The 21,622-nt window shown below is 47.5% G+C and overlaps 1 protein-coding gene across 2 annotated transcripts in view; it reads right to left on the reverse strand.

Annotated features, from left to right (window-relative positions):
• LOC119978291 (protein phosphatase 1H-like) overlaps window positions 1–21,211 on the reverse strand; it is a 55,066-nt gene extending 33,855 nt beyond the window's left edge. The window contains exon 1 of one of the 2 annotated variants that reach the window (XM_038819804.1): window positions 20,969–21,211. In XM_038819804.1, coding sequence (XP_038675732.1) covers window positions 20,969–21,192 — 224 coding nt within the window. In that variant the 5' untranslated portion in view covers window positions 21,193–21,211. Of the gene's footprint in view, window positions 1–20,959 lie in introns of both variants that reach the window. The other variant, XM_038819803.1, reaches the window with a different exon arrangement.
• Window positions 21,212–21,622: the final 411 nt, after the last annotated feature.

The following is a 21,622-nucleotide window of genomic DNA, read 5'->3' on the forward strand; positions in this document are numbered from 1 at the left end:
CAGTGCTATCCACTTGTGCTACTGTGCTGGACCTTAGGGAGGAAGGTCCAGAACGGCCATACGCTAGCACAGTGGGTAGCACTGTTGCTTCACAGCTCCAGGGTCCTAGGTTCGATTCCCGGCTTGGGTCACTTTCTGTGTGGAGTCTGCACGTTCTCCCGTGTCTGCGTGGGTTTCCTCCGGGTGCTCCGGTTTCCTCCCACTAGTCCCGAAAGATGTGCTTGTTGGGTAATTTGAACATTCTGAATTCTCCCTCTGTGTACCCGAACAGGCGCCGCAATGTGGCGACTAGGGGCTTTTCACAGTAACTTCATTGTCGTGTTAATGTAAGCCTACTTGTGACAATAAAGATTATTATTATATATATATATCCAAGTCAGAGTGGTGAGGAACTTGGAGAGGAACCTTCGCTCTCGGAGATGCCGTCATGCGATGAGACATTAAAACGAGGTTCTATCTGCCTCTTGGGTGAAAGTAAAAAGATCCCATGGCACTATTTTGAAGATGTGCAGGGGAATGTCCCAGCTAACATTTACCCTTCAATAATCAACCATAAAAAACAGGTTGTGATCTGGTCATTATCGCATTGGCTGTTTGTGGGAGCTTGCTGTGCACAAATTGGATGCGGCTTTTCCCTTAGCATAACAGTGACTACACTCTGAAAGCTGGCTGCAAGATGTGCCGAGATTGTGAAAAGCACCATCGAAATGCAAGTCTTCCCTTTCACGAAGGCCACTGGCCAAATCTCTCAATAAAAGTGGAGGGGATAACCTGGAGACTTCACGGGTCAACGAACAACAACCACTCATCGATGCAAATGAAACGCGTGAGCGGTTTTAACCGACAGTCATGCAAAGAAATGGAACATGAAGCACATTCTTAAGTTGGAAACTGAAACAGAAAAGAGCAAAAAATGGGAAATTAGGGAAGTCCTTAGTCACTTGGTTTCTACGTTTTAGTCTCTTCTGGATTCTGCACAGTTAGGACCAGGGGCTGGATACCAATCACAATAAAACGTACCTCAGCAACCCCAGGGGAGGAAAGTAGCTGAGAAGAGAAAAATAAACCCACAAATACTTTTCATCCCAGAGAACTCCACACAGCAACAGTCCCTCCCCCGTCACTGAACGGGACCATTGAAAGCACAGGCTCAACGCTGGAAGCTCGGTTAACTGAATGCGTGACCTTCGCCCAAACCAGTTGTGCTTTATTTTACACAGAACAAACCAATATTGAAACTCATCATCGCTCCAGAGGAACAGAAAAGCGAGGGATAGGAAACAAATGGGGGCGGGGGAATGAAAACCCCATTTACCCCAGGTGTGGGGCGCAGCCTGCAGAGGGAGAGGGCAAGAGAGAGTACGAGAGCAGGAAGTTACAAAAGAGCTGGCATTTATCCAGCACGTCACAAGATTTCAGATCATCCGATAGCCAACCGAGAACTTTTTTAAAAAGTGTGGTCACTTTTGTAAAGTAGGAACGGTGACAGCCAATTTGTACACAGCAAGCTCCCAAGAGCAGCAATCTGATAACCGTCAGTCAATGCTTTTGTTATCTTTAGACTTCGCTATTCCAATACCTTTCTGGTTTCCCTCCCATTTTCCACCCTCCAACTTTAGCTCCCGCCCGAAGCTCTACTGCCCATATCCTGATTTGCACCAAATCCCATCACCCCGGTGATGAACTGCATTGGTTCCCAGTCCGGCAAATTCTCAGATTTTAATTTCTCATCCTTGTATTCCTGCCCTCTCCCAGCCTCTGTGACCACGTTTAGCCTTGTGCTCATCCGGGATCCCTGCGCTCATCCTCTTCTGGCCTCTTGGGCGTATTCCCCACTCCCTTCGCACCATCACGGACGGCTGCGTCTTAAGTCGCCAAGGAGCTAAGCTCTGGAATTCCCTGTCCAAACTCCTTGAAGATGCTCCTGAAAGCCTCTCTATTTAACCAGACTTTTAGTCATCCCTCTGAACATCTCCTGCTTCGACATGGCATCAGGTTTTATTTCAGACAAAAACATTCACAGTTAGAGATTCTATATAAATGCAAGTTGTTGCTCTTGGTTTGTGGGTCCTTTCTTTCTATGAAAAGGTCAATATAGATCGAACAACCGTCCTTATTTGAATCTATCTCGTGATACTTCGACTTGGGGGAAAGAACGAGAAAAAAATAGATGCTTGTTTTTATTCACACTACTCTGTGTCGTGATGTTTCTCAGATCTGACCTGCGATAGACCCACGTCTCCTCTCAAACCTATTTAAAGAATTGCTTTATTATCACCAGTGACACAGCTGGAGAGTGCGAGCTGATTTTCCATTGATAACTAACTCTATACCGCCTACAGAAGGGGGTTTCTTGCTTACAGAAAGCATTATAAGCTCATGAGAAGATCTGTCTCCAACCTTCACATAGAGTCTGACCAACAGCGAAGGAGTGAGGAAGAGAAGGAAGCAAAGAGAAAGGGGAAGAAGAGAAAGACAGACTTCCAGCATGTTTCACAATCTTTCTCGGGGTGTGTCCAAGTTATTTACAGCCAACTGAGTTATTTGCTAAATGTGGGGTGCAATCGGACGGCTGTGATGCGCCCAGAAGCAGCTCACCGCGGCACAGCGTGGCCAATAGAAGCCGGGAGACCCCGCTCCAGAGATCTACCCGGCACGAAATGCCTCACGAGATCGGACAAGTGACATTTAGCACTGGTCCGCACAAATGGGGACGGAACAACACTCGGGGTGGTCTCCAGGGGATCATTGGCCCCCAGGTGCATGCCTTTTGGGCAGGGTGGTACCCTGACACTGCTGATGCCACCTGGGCACTCTGGCAGTGTCAGCTTGGCACACTAGCAGTGCCACCTGGGTAAAAGCCTGGCACTGCCAGCTGGTGTGGGCACTGCCACAGGTTGGCACTGCCAAGGTGCCAGGCTGGCATTCTTTGCACGGTAGCGATCAGGATGCGGATGCCCTGTGCTGGTGTTGGGGGGGGGGGGGGGGGGTGGAGGGGCCAGGGATCGCTGGCATCCCGATCTCTCGCTAGACTGAAGAGTTCCAACAAGCAGAGCTCCTCAGTGTACAAAGCGGTGCTCCGTATGTTTCCCGCGGTTTTATAGAATTATGTTTCTTGACGCTGCGAGCGCCGGGAAACATGCAGCTAAACACGCTTGTTATGGGGCTTATTTAGTCAAATCCCACCCATAATTATTGTTGTAATATTGGAAACACAGTTGGACATTCGAGGCTTCAATGCATGGTCCCCTCCACTCCAAGCACAACCCAATTTTCCTGCTGTTAGTCACCTCACGTGCAAATCCGCCAAGTACACAAACACTTCCTCACCTGGCCGGAGGATTCTTTTCTGTCAGTCAAAGATGATTTTCCCCCAACATTTTTTTGGTAAAATAGAATTGCACAAGGGAAATACAAAGATACCCGGGTTCGAATCCCGGCCCTGGGTCACTGTCCGTGTGGAGTTTCACATTCTCCCCATGTCTGCGTGGGTTTCACCCAAAGATCTGCAGGATAGGTGGATTGGTCCCGCTAAATTGCCCCGTAATTGGAGAAAAAATTATTGGGTATTCTTAATTTACATTTTAAAAAAAGAAGAAAAAAACAGGAAATGCAAAGATAGTCTTTTCAAAAATGCTCCAATGACATTTCTTCCAGGAAATTGTTGGCAGCAATGTCCAAGATTCATTTTAAATTCCTGGAGATGAACAACTCCAGAAGAGTTAGCATCTCCTACCGAAATCCAAGACAGCATATTTTCATCGCTCCCCACACCCCCGTGTTGTGGTTCCATGGGAAAGGTGAGGGAACACCCATCCTGAACATGAACTGGAGTTTAGATGAATGATGGGGGGAATCTCATAAAAACCTATAAAATTCTATCAGGACTAGACAGGGTAGATTCAAGAAGGATGTTCCCGATGGTGGGGGTGTCCAGAACTGGGGGTCACAGTCTGAGGATATGGGGTAGCCATTTAGAAAAGAGATGAAGAGAAATTTCTTCACCCAGAGAGAGTGGAGAGCCTGTGGAATTCACCACCACAGAAAGTAGCTGAAGTCAAAACATTGCATATTTTCAAGAAGCAGTCCAATACAGCACTTGGGACGAAGGGGATCAGGCTACTGAGTTGCATGATCAGCCATGACCATAATGAATGGCGGAGCAAGCTGAAAGGGCCGAATGGCCTCCTCCTGCCACTATTTTCTATGTTTCTATGAGATGAACCTCCATCCAGGTCTGAAAATACAACCATAATCAAGAGATAACGGGGTGGAGGGAGTAGTTGATGAGGAGAAAAGTCTGCTCAACTCTCCCACCAACTAAAGTAAAAAGTCCAGCCCTTTCCACATAGGCCAACACAAGTAGAGCAAGTACCTGGGTGAGATAGTGGGAGGGGATTCCAGGGGGTCAGCTGACAGAGTCAGAGATGTAGAAACGTGCCTTGGGCAGTATCCCATTGCTGCATTCACCCCCTCCCATTATACACCCCGTTTAATGTTCGGTGCCATCAACTTCAATATTGGGCAGGGCTTCTAACAGGCCCTTGCTGTGACACTGCCACTTTCACGCAAATAAATTAACTTCCTGCCCCAACAAATTCTCAACAGGGGATGGACAATATGTAATGGACTTGGTAGCAACATCCACATTCCATGATCAAATGTTTTAAAATACTTTTTTGTTCTTTGATGGGGTGTAGGCATTGACCATCGCTAATTGCCCTTGTGGCTTACTCAGCCATTTCACGGGGCAGTTGAGAGTCAATTACATTGCTGTGGGTCTGGAGTCACGTGTAGGCCAGAATCAGTAAGGACGGCAGATTTCCCTCCCCAAAGAACATTGATTTTATTTGGGTTTTTTTTTAAATTTGATTTATTTTTCTCACATGTATTAGTATACAGTGAAAAGTATTGTTTGTTGCATGCTGTACAAACAATGTACACCGTACATAGGGAAGGAGAGGGTATGCCAGGCACAGTTTGCAAGAAGTCGCCTCCCTCTGGCGCCATCTTGGTTCCGAGTCTGGTGAACCAGATGGGTTTTTAATGACAAACAACAATAATTTCATGGTCACTATTGCGGAGACTAGCTTTATATTCCAGATTTTATTAATTCAATTTAAATTCCACTAGCTGCTGTGGTGGGATTGGAACCCATGTCCCCAGAGTATTAGCCTGGGCCGCTGGATTACTGGTCCAAGGACCTTGTCACCATAGTGAATGTAGGGAATGAGAAGGGGAAAGTTTCCAGAAAGTACTTGCCGGCTAACGAATACGCTGATGGGCCATCAATTGCACGTGAGACGAGTTGCTGTACAAAAGTTAGGCTCTAATAAGCTAAAACTTAGCCCTGCGGTCGACCACACTAAATGGACGACCGCCGGGCATTCTAACTATTTATACCTTGGTATGGAGGCGTGGTTAACTCAGCCTCTCGACCAATCGGAGAGCCGTCACATGACTGGTCTCAACCAATCGGTCGAGAGGCACATGACCGACCAGGGCCAATGGTAAGCCGGTGTTCTGCACCAATGGCAGACAGCTATGCAAATCATACCACCACATACGCAATGTAGTTCGTTTATTCAGGCTTGTAAATTGTAGATTGTTTTGGTGCTTTAAATTACATTTGTCAGCATGCAGGGGAACTGCGATAGACTGTAATGTCAAACAGACATCCCACTCAGCCCTGTCCTATCAAAATAATCAGAGATGTGGGATGGTTCTTAATAAAAGCAGAGAATGTGAGGTACACGGACGGTGGAAGTGTTTTAAGTTTTAATTTACCCTCACTTATGGAGCATTCGAGATATGGTAAGCAGCATAGTCACGAGAGGAGTAAATGCTGAGGATATTTCAGAGAGATGACCACAGCAGCTATTACCAGACACCGCTGCTGATACGGTGCAGTCTGTCCAACACGCCTCTGTCACATGAACGCCGTTCCTCACAGCTTTCTGCAATGTCAATCACAAACAACTGAAGTGTCTTCTCAGCACCAAGCCCACTGTTTTACTGTACTGAATTCCCAGCCTAATCAAACACAAGGTCACCCCTCTGGCAAACGCCAACCAAGGAGACTTGCCTTTGTAGATCACTTCACCATGCTTCTGAAATTGCTTCACACACAGCACACCCACATTCGCACGGAATCACACTCAACGCTAACCACCCACATCTCCGTTGTCACACTATCAGAATTATCTCTAGCCAGACACTACAAGGAAACCAAAGCCTTCACCTTTAGCCCACAACCCCACCCCGTTGCACTGTAAACTCTCAACTGCATCTCCCTTGATTGACCGAGGCGGAACTAAACAATTTGCAACATCTTGAACCCCAGATGAGCTTCAGATGCCAGACTTGCCCCATCACAAAGATTGCTTACTTCCACGTCCCTGCATTTCTCACCCAAGCCTCCGTCAGCTGCAGAAACCCTCATCTATGCCTGTGTCACCTCAGGACTTGCTGATTCAGCCAGCATCCCATACTCTTATCAGCTCCAAATCATTCAAAACTGCATGTATCCGGAATTCTTTAGGGAAGGAAATCTGCCATCTTTACCTGGCCTGGCCTACCTGTGATCCAGATCCACAGCAATGTGGTTGACTCTTAAAATGGCCGAGTAAGGCACGCAGTTGTATTAAACTGCTACAAAAAAGGAGTCAATAGGAGGAAACCGACTGGCCATCCAGCACCGACCTTGGCATCGGAAACGACAACAGCAAACTCAGCCCTGTCGCTCACGTAAAGTCCTCCTACCATCTGGGAGCTGGTGCCAAAACTGGGAAAGCTGTCATATAGCAGCCTGACATAGCCATACTCACATGTCTCAGACACCACCATCACCATCCCTGGGTATGCCCTGCCTCACCAGTAGGACAGACCCAGCAGCGGCGGTGGCACAGTGGTATACAGTTGGGAGGGAGTTGATGAAGGCTCATGGCACCAAGTCAAACATGGGCAAGGAAACCTCCTGCTGATTATCACACACCATGACTTCAATGTCCATCACCAGGTGCGGCTCAGCAACGCCATAGCCCAAAAGGACATAGCTGCCAGAGTGGGTCGGCAGGAGATGGTGATGGAACCAATAAGAGAGAGAGACATACTTGACCTGACCCTCACTCAGCTCCTGACCTGATCACAGTCTTTGGTTCAAACATTGACAAAAGAACTGAACTCCAGGGGCGAGGCGAGAGTAACTGCCCTTGACATCAAGGCAGCATTTTATTAAGTATGGCAAGCAAGTCTTCAATCAGCGGCAGTGGATAATTATCTATGCACAAAACTGGATTGAAAGTAGTTTTTAAATCTCCCCAAATGCTCACTGAACCATCCCATTTTAATACAGGAATGATTGGTGTCGCCCAAACACTTGTAGTAACAAGACTCCTACCCGTACAACTCTTTCTAGTTCTCTTCAACTTTTAGTCTTGATGGTGTATGGTATGGTTTTAGCTTTGAGGCATTTGGGTCTGCTATCTGGCTTGATTTTTAGGTGTATTTCAACTCCAGTCATAGAGCCTGGTGAACCTTCAAACACCTTCTTGTACTTCTTCAGAAGTTGCTGAAAGTTGCTCTTTGAATCCATTAATTAATAGACTGTTTCCCAGTTAAGCCCAGTTCTTAGCCAACCATGCTCTGCCCAAGAGAGCAGTAAAGTTTCCACGGACAACATGAAGAGTCAACAAAGGTGATGTGGTTGCACCTTTGCAGCTGGTTCCTGGAGGTATCCATTTTGTGGATCTTCGCTCCAGCCACTATCTGCAACGCCTCTTTCGTTGCATGTTCCATCGATGTGGCAACTTCCACAGCAGCTTTCAGAGTTAAATCTCTTACAGTAAGCAACTTCCTCTGAATTGCTTCACTTTGAAAGCCACAAACCAGCCTGTCTGTCTTGAAGGGGATCACAAGTTTTGTCCCAAATTCCCAATATCTAGCTAATCTTCTTAGATGCTGTAAACTGTAAAATAGTTTCACCCTCTTCCTGGCGGTTGAATGGGAACCTTTCCGCAATCAGTAACAGTTCAGGAGAGAAATGTCCCTCTAAAATTTTCATTAATTCACTGAAGGACTCGTCACCTGGTTTTGCTGACTCAACAAGATTCTGTAGCAGCGTATGTTTTACGGCCAACTGAGCTGAGAAATGTTGCGACCTCTAGGTCCTCTGGTGCCGGATTAGAATTTTAAAACAATTGGAATCTTTCTTCGTATGAATTCCATGTTTCACAATCCTCATCGAACACGTCCATGGCGCCCGTTTTTCCTGCCATTTTTGGATCCCAGCTCCTAGGGTCTACACTTGCTCCCTTCCAACTGCGTTGGAAAGTATGGGACAAACAATCTCTTGAACAAGAAACTTGGAAATCTTCCTCTTTTCTGCCTGATTGTTTCAACTTCTACCAAGTGATGACCCGTGCAGCATCAGCAGACTTCAAAATCCCCGTTCCCTGCAGCCCATCCAGCTTCACCACGTGCGTGGTCTCTGCAGCCCAGATCCCATTCACTTCAACAACTCTTCCCCGACTGTCGGTCTTCTTACTCACATCTGCTGTCGAAACTTTTGTTAAACCTTCACATCGGCGGCAGTGCTTCGCCCGATGTTGGTGTGTGTGCAAGTCTGATCCCGAGAATTTTTGTTGCTCTCGATGCCGTCCCACAATTAGTCAACGAAAATCTTCTTCCCAGTAATTTTCCTGCCTCAATCCTCATCGCCAGCTATCTCTGGCCCAAATCCTCATCACCAGTTTTTATTTCCTGGCCCAAATCCTCATTGCTAGTTTTATTTCCTGGTATATTTCTTTGTTGCCAGAAAGAGAAACGGTATGAAGGTGCTGGATTCCTGTAGAATACGGTGAGCAGTGTAGTAAGGGTGTTGCTCAATACGATCAAGATGGTGATCTGCTCAAAGCCCACACAAACACTCTGCTGACATCACAACACATCACATGATGCAGAACCAGCAAGAATGTATTCCCAGTTACAAAACATACAGGAACTCACCAAGGCTCCGGAGGCAACACCTTCCAAACCCACAACCATTAACATCTAGAATGACAAGGGCAACAGATACCTGGGAACTTCATTACTTGCAAATACCCCTCTGAGTCGCACACTACCTTGAGTTGGAACTATATCATCGTTCCTACACTGTCACTGGATATAAATCCTGGAGGTCCCTCTCTAACAGCACTGTGTGCGCACCTACACCACATGGACTGCAGCGGTTCAAGAAGATAGCTCACCACCACTTTCCCAAGGGCAATAAGGGATGGGCAATAAATGCTGGCCTAGCCAGCGACACCCATAGACAATGAATTAATTTTTTAAAATCTTACTAATCATCCCTGTCTCGCTGATTTACTTGGCTCCCAATGCCCCAAATTCCACCCCCGCCCCCCAATATTGAAAGCCCACCTTGGCCTTGCCTCCTTCATGTCCTGCAACATTCTCCACATCCATCGCAGTCACTGTTCCACTGGTCCTTTGTTCATCCTTGATTTCCTTTGCATCGCCTTTGGCAGTCATGCCTCATGCCTCTAGAACTACGCGGTGGCCAAAACTATACACGTACACGGCGTGGTCTCACCAATCGCTGAGCATTTTCAGCAAGACATTCTTGCGCTGTAGTGTGACGACTAGGGGATTTTCACAGTAACTTTATTGCAATGTTAACGTAAGCCTACTTGTGACATTAACAAAAGATTCTTATTATTCTTATGAGCCAATACTTCTTTTTTTAAATAAATTTAAAGTACTCAATTTTTTTTTTACAATTAGTGGGCAATTTACTGTGGCCAATCCACTTACATTGCGCATCTTTGGGTTGTGAGGGTTAGATCCATGCAGACATGGGGAGAATGTGCAAACTCTACACGGACAGTGGCCAGAATCAAACCCAGGTCCTCAGTGAGGCAGCAGTGCTAACCACTGCGCCACTATGCTGTCCGTGCCAATACTTTTCCAATACATGCCATTTGCCTTCCTAACCGTTTGCTTTACCTACATGTTAACTTCCCCTGTTTTGTGTGTAAAGTAACCCCATCATCTCTCAACACCAATACTTAATAGTCTCTCAGCATTCAAAGAATATTCTCTATTCTTCCCACCAAAGTGAGTAACCTGACATTCCCCACATTGTACTCCACCCGTTACCTTTTTCCCCAATCTGACTTTACCAACTTTTATAGATGCACCATAGAAAGCATCCTATCTGGCTGCATCACAGCCTGGTATGGCAACCGCTCGGCCCAAGATGGTAACATACTACAGAGAATCGCGAACACCGCCCAGTCCATCAGGCGAAACCGCCACCCATCCATTGACTCCGTCTACACCTCCCGCTGCCTGGGGAAAGCGGGCAGCATAATCAAAGGCCCCTCCCACCCGGGTTATGAAAAATGAAAAAATGAAAATCGCTTTATTGTCACGAGTAGGCTTCAATGAATTTACTGTGAAGAGTCCCTCGTCGCCACATTCCGCCGCCTGTCCGGGGAGGCTGGTACGGGCTATTCTCTCTTCCAACTTCTTCCATCAGGTCGGAGATACAAAAGTCGGAGAACACACACTAAACAGGTTCAAAATAGCTTCTTGCCCCGCCCATTCCTCACCGTCACCCCATTAATAAGATTAAATAAAAACAGAAATTGCTGGGTGGCACGGTGGTCAGCACCCTCATCCTCACGTCGCCGAGGACCCGGGTTCGTCCCGGTCCACTGTCCGTGTGGAGTTTGCTCATTCTCCCAGTGTCTGTGTGGGTCTCACCCCCCACAAACCAAAAAGATGTGCAGGGAAGGGCAGCACGGTGGCACAGTGGTTACCACTGCTGCTTCACAGCGCCGAGGTCCCATGTTCGAATCCCGGCCCTGGGTCACTGTCCGTGTGGGGTTTGCACATTCTCCCCGTATTTGCGTGGGTCTCACCTCCACAACCCAAAGATGTGCAGGGTAGGTGGATTAGCCACATTAAATTGCCCCTTAATTGGAAAAAAATGAATTGGGTACTCTAAATTTAAAAAAAACAGAAAATGCTGGATAAACTCAGCGGGTTTGGCAGGACCAGTGACGAGAGGAACAGTTAGCATCTCGAGTCCTCTTGACTCTTCTACAGAACCATAAAACGTTAACTCTGTTTTCATGACGAGTTTTTTTTTAAAACAAATTTAAAGCACCCAATTCATTTTTCTTCCAACTGAGTAGCCAATCCACCTACCCTGCATGCATCTTTGGGTTGTGGGGATGAGACCCATGCAGACACGGGAGCCGGGATCGAACATGGGTCCTCGGCGCCGTGGGCTGCAGTGCTAATCACTGTGCCGCCCTCTTCATGACGAGCAGCACAAGATGCTTAATGATTTATATATTAATAGAACTCTCATCAATTTCAAAAGATTAAAACAAAGTAAGTATGGACGCAGAGGGAGTGCACCGGTCTCACAATCAACGTTGTGAACAATCAGCACGGACCTCACTTCACTCACCCGGGCTGTACGTGCGAATCACTTCTGTCATACCGGTGGGAAAAGAACGACGTAGTCGGAAATCAGCAGAATGCAACAACCCTGGGTGCATGGGCAACAGAAGTCTCATGGGCCGCTCGTATCACCCAGATTAGCCACCGGGCCACAGACTGTCCACAACTACCTCAGGGGGTCTTCTCAAAGAGAGTGGGCAGGTTGGGTTCATCCCTCATGCCCACCCGACATCTAACCCGGCCTTCCGAGGACCCAGAGGGCAAAAAGTTAAAATCTGCCCCCCCCCCCCCCCCCCAACCCACCTTGTGCCACCTCACAGCTCACTTTCCCTCCTAGCTTAATATCAACAAATTTGAGTACATTACACTCAGTCTTTTCATCCGAGTCATAAATACAGCTTAAACAGCCGAGACCCCAGCACCGACCCTTGCAACACCTCATTTGTAACAGCCTGCCAAGTGGAAAATTACACATTCCCCCCCCCCCCCCCCCCCCCTCCAAACTAGGGCTGGTTTAGCTCACTCGGCTAAATCGCTGGCTTTTAAAGCAGACCAAGCAGGCCAGCAGCACGGTTCGATTCCCGTACCAGCCTCCCCGGACAGGCGCCGGAATGTGGCGACTAGGGGGCTTTTCACAGTAACTTCATTGAAGCCTACTCGTGACAATAAGCGATTTTCATTTCATTTCACTATCGGTTTTCTGTCCTTTAACTGTAGCCACCTGGGTTGGCCACTTCCCGACTTTAAAATGGAGATCCGCTAAGAATGCAGGGAGAAATGGCCAAACGCAGGAAAACAAGCAGGTGCAAAATTTCCTGTATATTAGAACTTGCAGAAACCCAGACAGCACTGAAACTAACAACCATCTACATATTGATGAGCGATCCCCGGGAACAATTGAAACAGTTAAGATAATCGAGGCCAAGCCAGACTCCTCGGCGCCAGCGGGAGCCAAAACAAAGGGAGGCCAACCGACACTTAGGAACCGCCCAGCGATCAGGGAACAGCTCCAGTATTGGGGAAATCAATCCAAGTGATCAGAACGTAGTCCAATCACTTGGAACCAGGTACGGGGTCCGCCCAAAAGGGCGTGAAGCCCCTGGGGACTATAGAGTCCCCAAGTTCAATTCGTCCTTCTTGGCACTTGGCTCTCAGCGAGGAGAGACCGGCCTAACAACTTCTTGGCAGGGTCTCTCAGCAGCTCGAAACAACTCTTGACCGTGACCTGCCCAGCAGCTGCACCAACCAAGTAAGTGTCCAGTCAACACACGCTACGAGATAGGCGCTCCTAACCATTAGTCCATACCAGCTGGAAGCCTGCAGACTCAGGATCGAACGAGAGGCCAATTGTTCCCCTGACCTAGTGGGTCCCTTTTCCAAAGCTAAGTATTGGCCTGTTAGTGTTAGTGAGTAGTATTTTATGCATGAGTAGCGATGGACTGTGTATATAATAAATGTGTTTTGATTTGAACCTTACTAACTGGTGTATTGAGTTATTGATCAGCACTTGAACTTGAACCTCGTGGTGGTATCATAAAGATACCTGGCGACTCTAGAGCAAGGTGATTAAACAGAGCAATTAAATGTAAAGCACACTTAGCAACATTTAGCAACATAACTAATCCACTATGCACAGTGTTTATTATCCCCAATCCCTTGAGCCGTTATGCTAAGTAACAAAAGTCTCTGTGTCATCTTGTCAAATACATTTTGAAGTTTCAGATCCCTATTGTTCACCTTGCTGATTACCTTCTCAAACCCTCAAATGGATTTGGCAACTATTTTCACTCCATTAAATATAATGCTGCTGATCATCATTAAGCTTTTCTTAGTGTTCTGTTACCACTTCCTTAGTGGATACCAGTATTTCATGCCTTGCAACAAAAATTGCTTCATGTCCTTTTGAAAATCTGCTCGATGTACTTTGCTCCAGAATCTTATCCTTCCTCATTTGCTCAGCGGAATTAGAGAAATGTCATAAATTCTGTTCAACGCTAGAAGCACACGATTCCGACATCCCAATTGATCAGATTTCCTTCCGCCGTGCAACTTGTAAAAAGGGCTTGGCACAAACACTTTGCTCGCGAAAATGTCTCAAACAATTATCCCGGTAGACCAAGAAATGAAAATGGATTCTCGTGCCTGTCTCTCCAAGAACCGGTTTGTCAACCACTCCCATTCACATTCTTCCCTCCTACGCTCCACAGCCTATTAAAAATTCAAGATTGGCATCAACATTTTTTAAAATCTCATCTTCTGTCCTGCCCTACTGCAGCTCAGAATTATGGATTACATCTGGCTGGACCTGGGCTATCACCAGCTCAATTTAAACACCTCATGAAAAGAACAGGAAGACAATGGAACAATCCACTTAGTAGCTCAGAGTGCTATTATTTCTCCATTGATTATCGATTTTCAATAATAGTTTTTCTATTTGTCTTATTCATTGTCGATCTGCTAGTTGTGTATGGGGGTAAAAATAAAAGAGGGTGTCATGCATTTCTCTTCCACTCCTCTCAAAAACCATCAACGCCACTCCCCAGCCACCCCCTCTATCTACCCAACCCCATCATATATCCACACCCCATCAGCCTACCACCTCCCTCCACACATACCCCCACTCTGCAGTTCCCAGTGTGCACAGGTGGCAGATTACATAGCGCCGCTGTGGTCTGGAGTCGGAAAACTCCATTTTTTTTTAAATAGATGGGCTGATTGGTAGGGGGGGACAGCATAGGGGGCAGAAACAAGGGTGCCAGGTTGCATAAACTAGGCTTGTATTGCCTTGAATACAAAAGATTAGAGGAGGGATGCATTTGAGGTATTTGAAACGATTAACAGATTAGACAGGGCGGATGGTGGTCATGGGTGTGTTACAGTTCACGTGGAGTCTGAGTTGCCATGGCAACCTGTACTTTTACACACATGTTGTAGCCTGAAGCTATGGATAGTGGTGGTGGAGGCTCCGTCACATGACTGACCTGTACAAAACTCTGGTGCGGCCGCATTTGGAGTATTGCGTGCAATTCTGGTCGCCGCATTATAGGAAGGATGTGGAAGCATTGGAAAGGGTGCAGAGGAGATTTACCAGAATGTTGCCTGGTATGGAGGGAAGATCTTATGAGGGAAGGCTGAGGGACTTGAGGCTGTTTTCGTTAGAGAGAAGGTTAAGAGGTGACTTAATTGAGGCATACAAGATCATCAGAGGATTAGATAGAGTGGACAGTGAGAGCCTTTTTCCTCGGATGGTGATGTCTACCACGAGGGGACATAGCTTTAAATTGAGGGGAGATAGGTACAGGACAGATGTCAGAGGTAGGTTCTTTACTCACAGAGTAGTAAGGGCGTGGAATGCCCTGCCTGCAACAGTAGTGGACTCGCCAACACTAAGGGCATTCAAATGGTCATTGGATAGACATATGGATGATAAGGGAATAGTGTAGATGGGCTTTAGAGTGGTTTCACAGGTCGGCGCAACATCGAGGGCCGAAGGGCCTGCACTGCGCTGGAATGATCTATGCCTGCCATTGACCGGTTCACTCATCCTGTTTGGCCGCATTATGAACTCACCTTCCTTGTCCATAGAGTCCTAGGTTGGGACTCAAACCCTAAGCTTCAGAGGGAGGGACGCTGCTCACTGCGTCACGCCATCTCCCTCACAGAGTACGTAGAGAGGAATAATTTCTTTCAGGAGTGGTGGCAGGAAGCACTTTACACAAAGGGTGGCAGAAATCTGGACCTCTCAAAAAGCTGCTGGGACTGGGCTGGTGGGGGGGTGGTCAGTTGAAAATTTCAAAACTGAGATCGATATCTTTTAATGGATAAAAGGTTTTAAGGGTTATGTAACTAAGGCGAGAAGGTGGGTGTTAAAATGTAGTTGACTGGTGCAACAGGCTCAAGGGACTGAATGGCCTCTTCCTGTTCCCATGATGTCCTTGCATCAGGAAAATTGCACAGAAAACTCCACAGAGTACCCAGAGTGTACAATGGGAAAAGCCTGGTTCTCATCTGGGCAACAGTTGTTGACTCTCACTGGCAGGATGAATTCAAAGGGCATTAACTGCTCTCCTGTTCCTCACCCATGCTAATACTCTTCATGGACAAGCTTAGACTCGGAATGTCAGTAGATCTCTGCCAGTCTCAGCCCGTTTCGAGCACCCACTTCCATTCCATGGTCTCAGCTCCTGCCCCTCCTGGCTATCCCCATGACCCCTCCACCAATCCCTACAACCTTCTGATCTCTCTGCACACCTCCAATTCTGCCCCACTTGAGTATTCCTGATTTCTTTTGCTCCACCATTGATAACCGTGCCTTCAACTACCTGGGCCCCAAGCCCTGATATCTCCTCCCCAAATCTCTCCACCTGTCTAACTCTCAGTCCTTATGCTTGAGGCACATGTTTACTCTTTCACCAAACATTTGGTCATAAGTGACTCAGGATCAATTTCAAAAAGGTGCCATCCAATTGCATAGAACATAGAACATAGAACAGTACAGCACAGAACAGGCCCTTCGGCCCTCGATGTTGTGCCGAACAATGATCACACTACTTTAAACCCACGTAACCCATATACCCGTAACCCAACAATCCCCCCATTAACCTTACACTACGGGCAATTTAGCATGGCCAATCCACCTAACCCACACATCTTTGGACGGTGGGAGGAAACCGGAGCATCCGGAGGAAACCCACGCACACACAGGGAGGATGTGCAGACTCCACACAGACAGTGACCCAGCCGGGAATCGAACCTGGGACCCTGGAGCTGTGAAGCATTGATGCTAACCACCATGCTACCGTGAGGCCCCAAAGTTGTTAGAATCATGGAACCCCTATAGTGCAGCAGGATTCGGCCCATCGAGTCTGCACTGCAAGAACACTCCAACTATGCCCACTCCCCCACCCTAGTCCCATGACCCCACGCATTGATCATAACCAATTCTCCTGCTAACCACTGTGTTCATGGAACCGGAACCCTGGATGAATTGTTTTCTTTTAAATATTCATTTATGGGATGTGGTCTTCGCTGGCTAAGCCAGCATTTATTTCCCAGCCCCAGGTTTCCCTTAAGAAGGTGGTGGTGAGCTGCCTTCTTGAACCTCTGTGGTCCATGTGGTGTAGGCACACCCACAGTGCTGTTAGGGAGGGAATGCCAAGAGCTTGACTCAGTGACAGTGAAGAAATGGCGATACATAATCAAAGTCAGGGTGGTAAGTGACTTGGAGCGGAATTTCAAGGTGGCGGCATTCCCAGGTATCTGCTGCTCTTGTGCTTCTAGATGGTAGTGGTCATGGTTTTGTAAGGTGCTGTCTAAGAAACCTTGGAGAGTTTCCGCGGTGCATCTGGTTGATGGTTCACACGCTACCACTGTTCACCAGTAGTGAAAGGATTGAAAGCAGTGCTGGTTGATGTCAAACCTCTTGGGTTCACTTGAAGCTGCAGGCAAGAGAAGGAAATTGTCCTTTCCCCAGTTGGGGAAGGGAATTCTAACAGCTTTCACTGGCTGACATCAAACAATTCCAAACCTTTCCCATGTCTATAACTTAGCACCACACAATATGGCCATTTAACTAATTTTAATATTAGAGAGACAGTCATATGGTGGTCATGTCACTGGACGAATAATTCAGAGGCCAAGGTTCATACTTTAGAACGGTGTTTTTCAAACTTTTTTCCCCCGGGGCCCACTTTTACCAATCGACCAACCTTTGCAACCCATGTGGCCGACCTTTGCATCCCACCACTTTCACTTACTTTTAATTCGACAGGTGAGACTGCTTGGTCTTCTCGATCTCACTCCAATTAGATTCACAGAAGGGGAGGGCAATGTGCATATCAGGTCCAGAACTCAGCCGGTGCGGTCTTCATCTTTATGAAGATCGAAAATCCAACCTCGCACACCTAGGTCATTGTGAAGGGCAATAGCAACAAAATGCTCGCTTTACTCAGCACTGGATACTCCTGGGAGACGCTACTCCAGAATGCCGACAGCCTCATGGACTTGTGCCGTGTTTTTAATGTGCTGTCACAGATGAGGCGCAGAAGATTGGTCTCTTTATTTGGAGTCAGCTATAAGTTAATAATTGACTCTGGGTTCTCAAACTCAAAAGGATTTTTCACCAACGTCTTCTCTTACAAAACCTGAAACTTCTCTGGAAATTGGCGACAAAAACAGTTGATCAGCGCAGCCGGATGCGATTGAATAAGGCTTGCCACCTCCCTTACTAACACTGTTTTCTTCGATGTGTTGTGGGGAACATGTAGTAGTTATGGATTTGTACTTACACGTGCCAAACTTTCAATTACTTTTGGCAAACATTTATTTCTTCACAGTGCCGAAAGCAATCATCATCCTTCCGTTGCAATTTGAGGTTCAGTTTGTTTAGAATTGAAAAGTTTAACAAAAATCAAAAAAATTAACATAGCCACACCTCAAGAAATTTCTTTATACTGCTTTGTTCCCAATTTCAATTTTCTCTTTGCTGACTGTTCACCAGAGACCCTGGAGCTCTGTACGGAGTTAATATTAACAGTGCTTTGTGTTGCCATGGACTCTCCTGAGCATCTCTCTCCAGCAGGTTCAGTTGTGAGATCCTGGCTTGCTTGTCACTCTGGCCCTTTCTTCCTTAATGCAAAATGATCCAGCTTCAGTTCTTCACAGTCCTGTTACCTTGCTTGCTGGCAGCTAGAAAATGGAGGAATCTCTCCTCCAAGACTTTGCACCTAAAAGCACAGACATTGAGGGTGCGTGATGTGAGTGTACATGCCAGGCCCGTGACCTGCTCTCTGGCGTCACCTCTGGCTGGAAGACTGCACTGTTCCATTTAATAGCCAGTCACGGCTGACATTCACAATTTAAAAGCCGGTCGTGGTAGTTGGGACGCTTCTCCCGCGAATGGGGAATGCCGCAACTAGTCGTTCCGTGACCCTCCTGACACCCACCCGTGACCGACCCGCGGGCGCGACCTGCATTTTCAAAAACCCTGCTCGAGGAGCACGTGTTCAAATCCTGTCGCAGTAGCTGGACGAATCTAAATTCAATTCAATCAAAAAGAAAATCTGAGGTTGAAAGCTAGATGGAAAGATGAAACTATCGTCAATTGGCGTTTAAAACCCACGTGGTTCGTATGACAGAAGGAAATTTGCCATCCTTAACAGGTAACGATGTGCTTGACTCTTAACCACCCTTTGCGTTGGCCTAAGTCACATGGTTCACCTCGCTAGCAATGCCCACACCCTGTAAATGAATAAAGGAATAACAGTCCTCTTCATTTTCTTCAGTAATGTAGGGTTACACCCTGATAATGAGGATGACTTCTTGATCCTCTGATTCAGAGAAAAAAAAGGTGTTCACATCCTACTCTAGCACAACAGTGGGAAACACTCCCAGTTGCTATTGTAAAGTTTTTCCACACTATCATACATGTTGGCACAGAGATGGGACCAAGGCCCTCTCACATTTCCAGTCCAATGTAAAAACCCCAGTAAAACTATCCTTCGCCCCTTGCTCTCTCCCTCAGTGTTTCAGATTTCCACCGCCTGCTTTGTGAAGAATTGATTCCTGGCTTCACCTCAAAAAAAGCACAGAATTCCAGGCTGGCATTCAACCGGACAACACTGGGGGAGTGCTGCACATTCGGCGGTGCCGTCTTTTGGATGAGACTTCAAACCGAGGTGCTGTCGCTCCCCACAGGCGGACGTGACAAACGACACTGGCCGGGGATTTTCAGTCAGCGTTCGCCGCGTGTAAGAAATGGCAACGCCTGCAGAAAATTCCCGTGAGATGGCGGGAAATCCGTGGGAGAGTTTCTTTCTAATGCAGATCGAGGCGCCCTTTAAAGATGTTGTCCCCATCAGGCCCCACCTCCCCACGGCAAACCACGTTAAAGAGCTACATAGCAGCTTTTTCATCAAAACTGATACTGACAAATTATCAAAAGATTCCAGAGAATGGGAGATCTCCGCACAGCGCCTGGGCTAAAATTCACCCTTCAATCAGTATCACTATTTTTTTTAAACAGATTTTCAGGTCAATATCACATTGCTGTTGGTGGGAGCTTTCCGCACAAGGTGGCTGCCATGTTTCCTTCATTACAACAATAGCTGCACTTAAAAAGTACTAAATTGTTTGTAAAAAGCTTTGAGATGTCCCGAGGTCATGAAAGATGCTACAGTAGTGGAAGTTTGCTTTTTTTTCTCTTGAACAGCCGTGTTGTAACGATTATGCCTCCTTGTTCTCGATAACGCGCATCAGAGAAAATAACTCCTACTATCAACTCATTCTAAACACCTCAATCAGAACACCCCTACTATCGTCTATACTCAGGGGGTTGCAAGACACGTTTAGAAGTCCTGGTGATTGTACACATACACACACACAAAACCAGGCAGTTTCACTTTTCTGAAGGAACTGAACTCCACAGAAAACACGGACGGCAGAGAGGCCGGAATTCTCCAGGCCTTGGGATTCTCTTTCCCCACTGGCAGCGCGCCTCCGCCCATGGCTTTCCCAGCGACGTGGGGTGGCTTCAACGGGAAATCCCGTTGACAAGCACCGGGAAGAGAGAATCCCACCATCAGCGAACGGCACACCACCGAGCAACACGTGGCTGGAGGACCGGAGAATCCTGCCACAAATGTCAGATCGCTACTTTTCCTTATGGAATGACACAACACTGAAGGAGGCCGTTCAGCCCTCCGTGTCTCGGTCAGCCCTCTGAAAGGTATGCAGTTAACCCCACTCCCACATCTCCTTTCGCTGTAACCCTGCTAATGCCCCCACCACCTCTCCAGTATTTATCCAATTTCCTTTTGGAAATTATGTCTATCAGCTTCCAGCAACTTTTCAGGCAGAATAGTTAAGATCATCAGTGGGCAAACAAACACAAAATACAGCACAGAACAGGCCCTTCGGCCCACGATGTTGTGCCGCACTTTCGTCCTAGATTAAGAACAAATTAATCTACACCCCAAGCCCCTCTCTACTTCTCTTGTCAATTATCTTCACAAGTCCAGGTTCTCTGGATCCTGCCTGCCAGCAATTGCTCAATATTGATGCCATCAAAGACAGCACAGTGGGTTCGCCCTGCTGCCTCACAGCACCAGGGTCCCAGGTTTGACCCCGGCCCTGGGTCACTGTCCGTGTGGAGTTTGCACATTTTCCCCGTGGGTTTCGCCCCCACAACCCAAGATGTGCAGGCTCGGTGGATTGGCCACGCTAAATTGCCCCTTAATTGGAAAAAATGTATTGAGTACTCTAAAAATTTATTTTTTTATTGAACCCATCAAAACTCACTCATAGTTATGAAAACCCTGATTAACTTTCTCTGTGGTGAAAGCATAGCTTAATTCTGGGAGGAAGTTTGATGCTGTTTTCTCTCTCTCGCCAGTGTTTTCTTTGAAACTTGACAGTTCAGTCAAGTCTCCCCCCCCCCCCCCCCCCAAAAACCCCCAACTTTCCTTGAGTTTTGCTTTGTACTCACTCCGCGTACCCGGTGTCCCAGGGCAGTAGCTTCCTCCTCCTGTCCTGCCCGGGGATCAGGATGGGTCTGCTGCTGTGGTCCGCCGCTCGCTCGCCCTCCTCCGCGCTCAGACGCAGGAAAGCCGGGCGGGAGTACTGGAAAGCCAGGCTGCACTCCCCGCACTTCCAGGGACTGGAGCTGGAACCCGTGCCCCCGACCAGCTGAGCGACCGCCGCCTTCACCCGGTTGATCATCCTCCGCCTGCCAGTCCCCTCCGCCCAGCGCTGCAGCGTAATCCCCGCGCAACTCCCACTCCGCCCCATACTGGTGAACGGGAGGGAGGGGGTGGGGACCGCTACTTACCCCACCCTCTCCTCACCTCCAGTCCACCCCAGGGGGAGGGGCATTATTAAGGATGTGTATCATGGGGGGGGGGGGTAAAATTTGAGGAGGGGGTTTAAATTTGAGGAAGGGGGAGAATATGTGCAGGAATTTTGGAGAATTTGGAGAAATATGGGAAGGAAAAGTAATGGGCAGCACAAGTGGTTAGCACTGTGGCTTCACAGCACCTGGGTCCCTGGTTTGATTCCCGGCTTGGGTCACTGTCTGTGCGGAGTCTGCACGTTCTCCCCGTGTCTGCGTGGGTTTCCTCCGGGTGCTCCGGTTTCCTCCCACAGTCCAAGG

The sequence above is a fragment of the Scyliorhinus canicula genome, chromosome 15 (assembly GCF_902713615.1).
Source record: "Scyliorhinus canicula chromosome 15, sScyCan1.1, whole genome shotgun sequence".
In the NCBI taxonomy this organism is placed as follows: domain Eukaryota; kingdom Metazoa; phylum Chordata; class Chondrichthyes; order Carcharhiniformes; family Scyliorhinidae; genus Scyliorhinus; species Scyliorhinus canicula.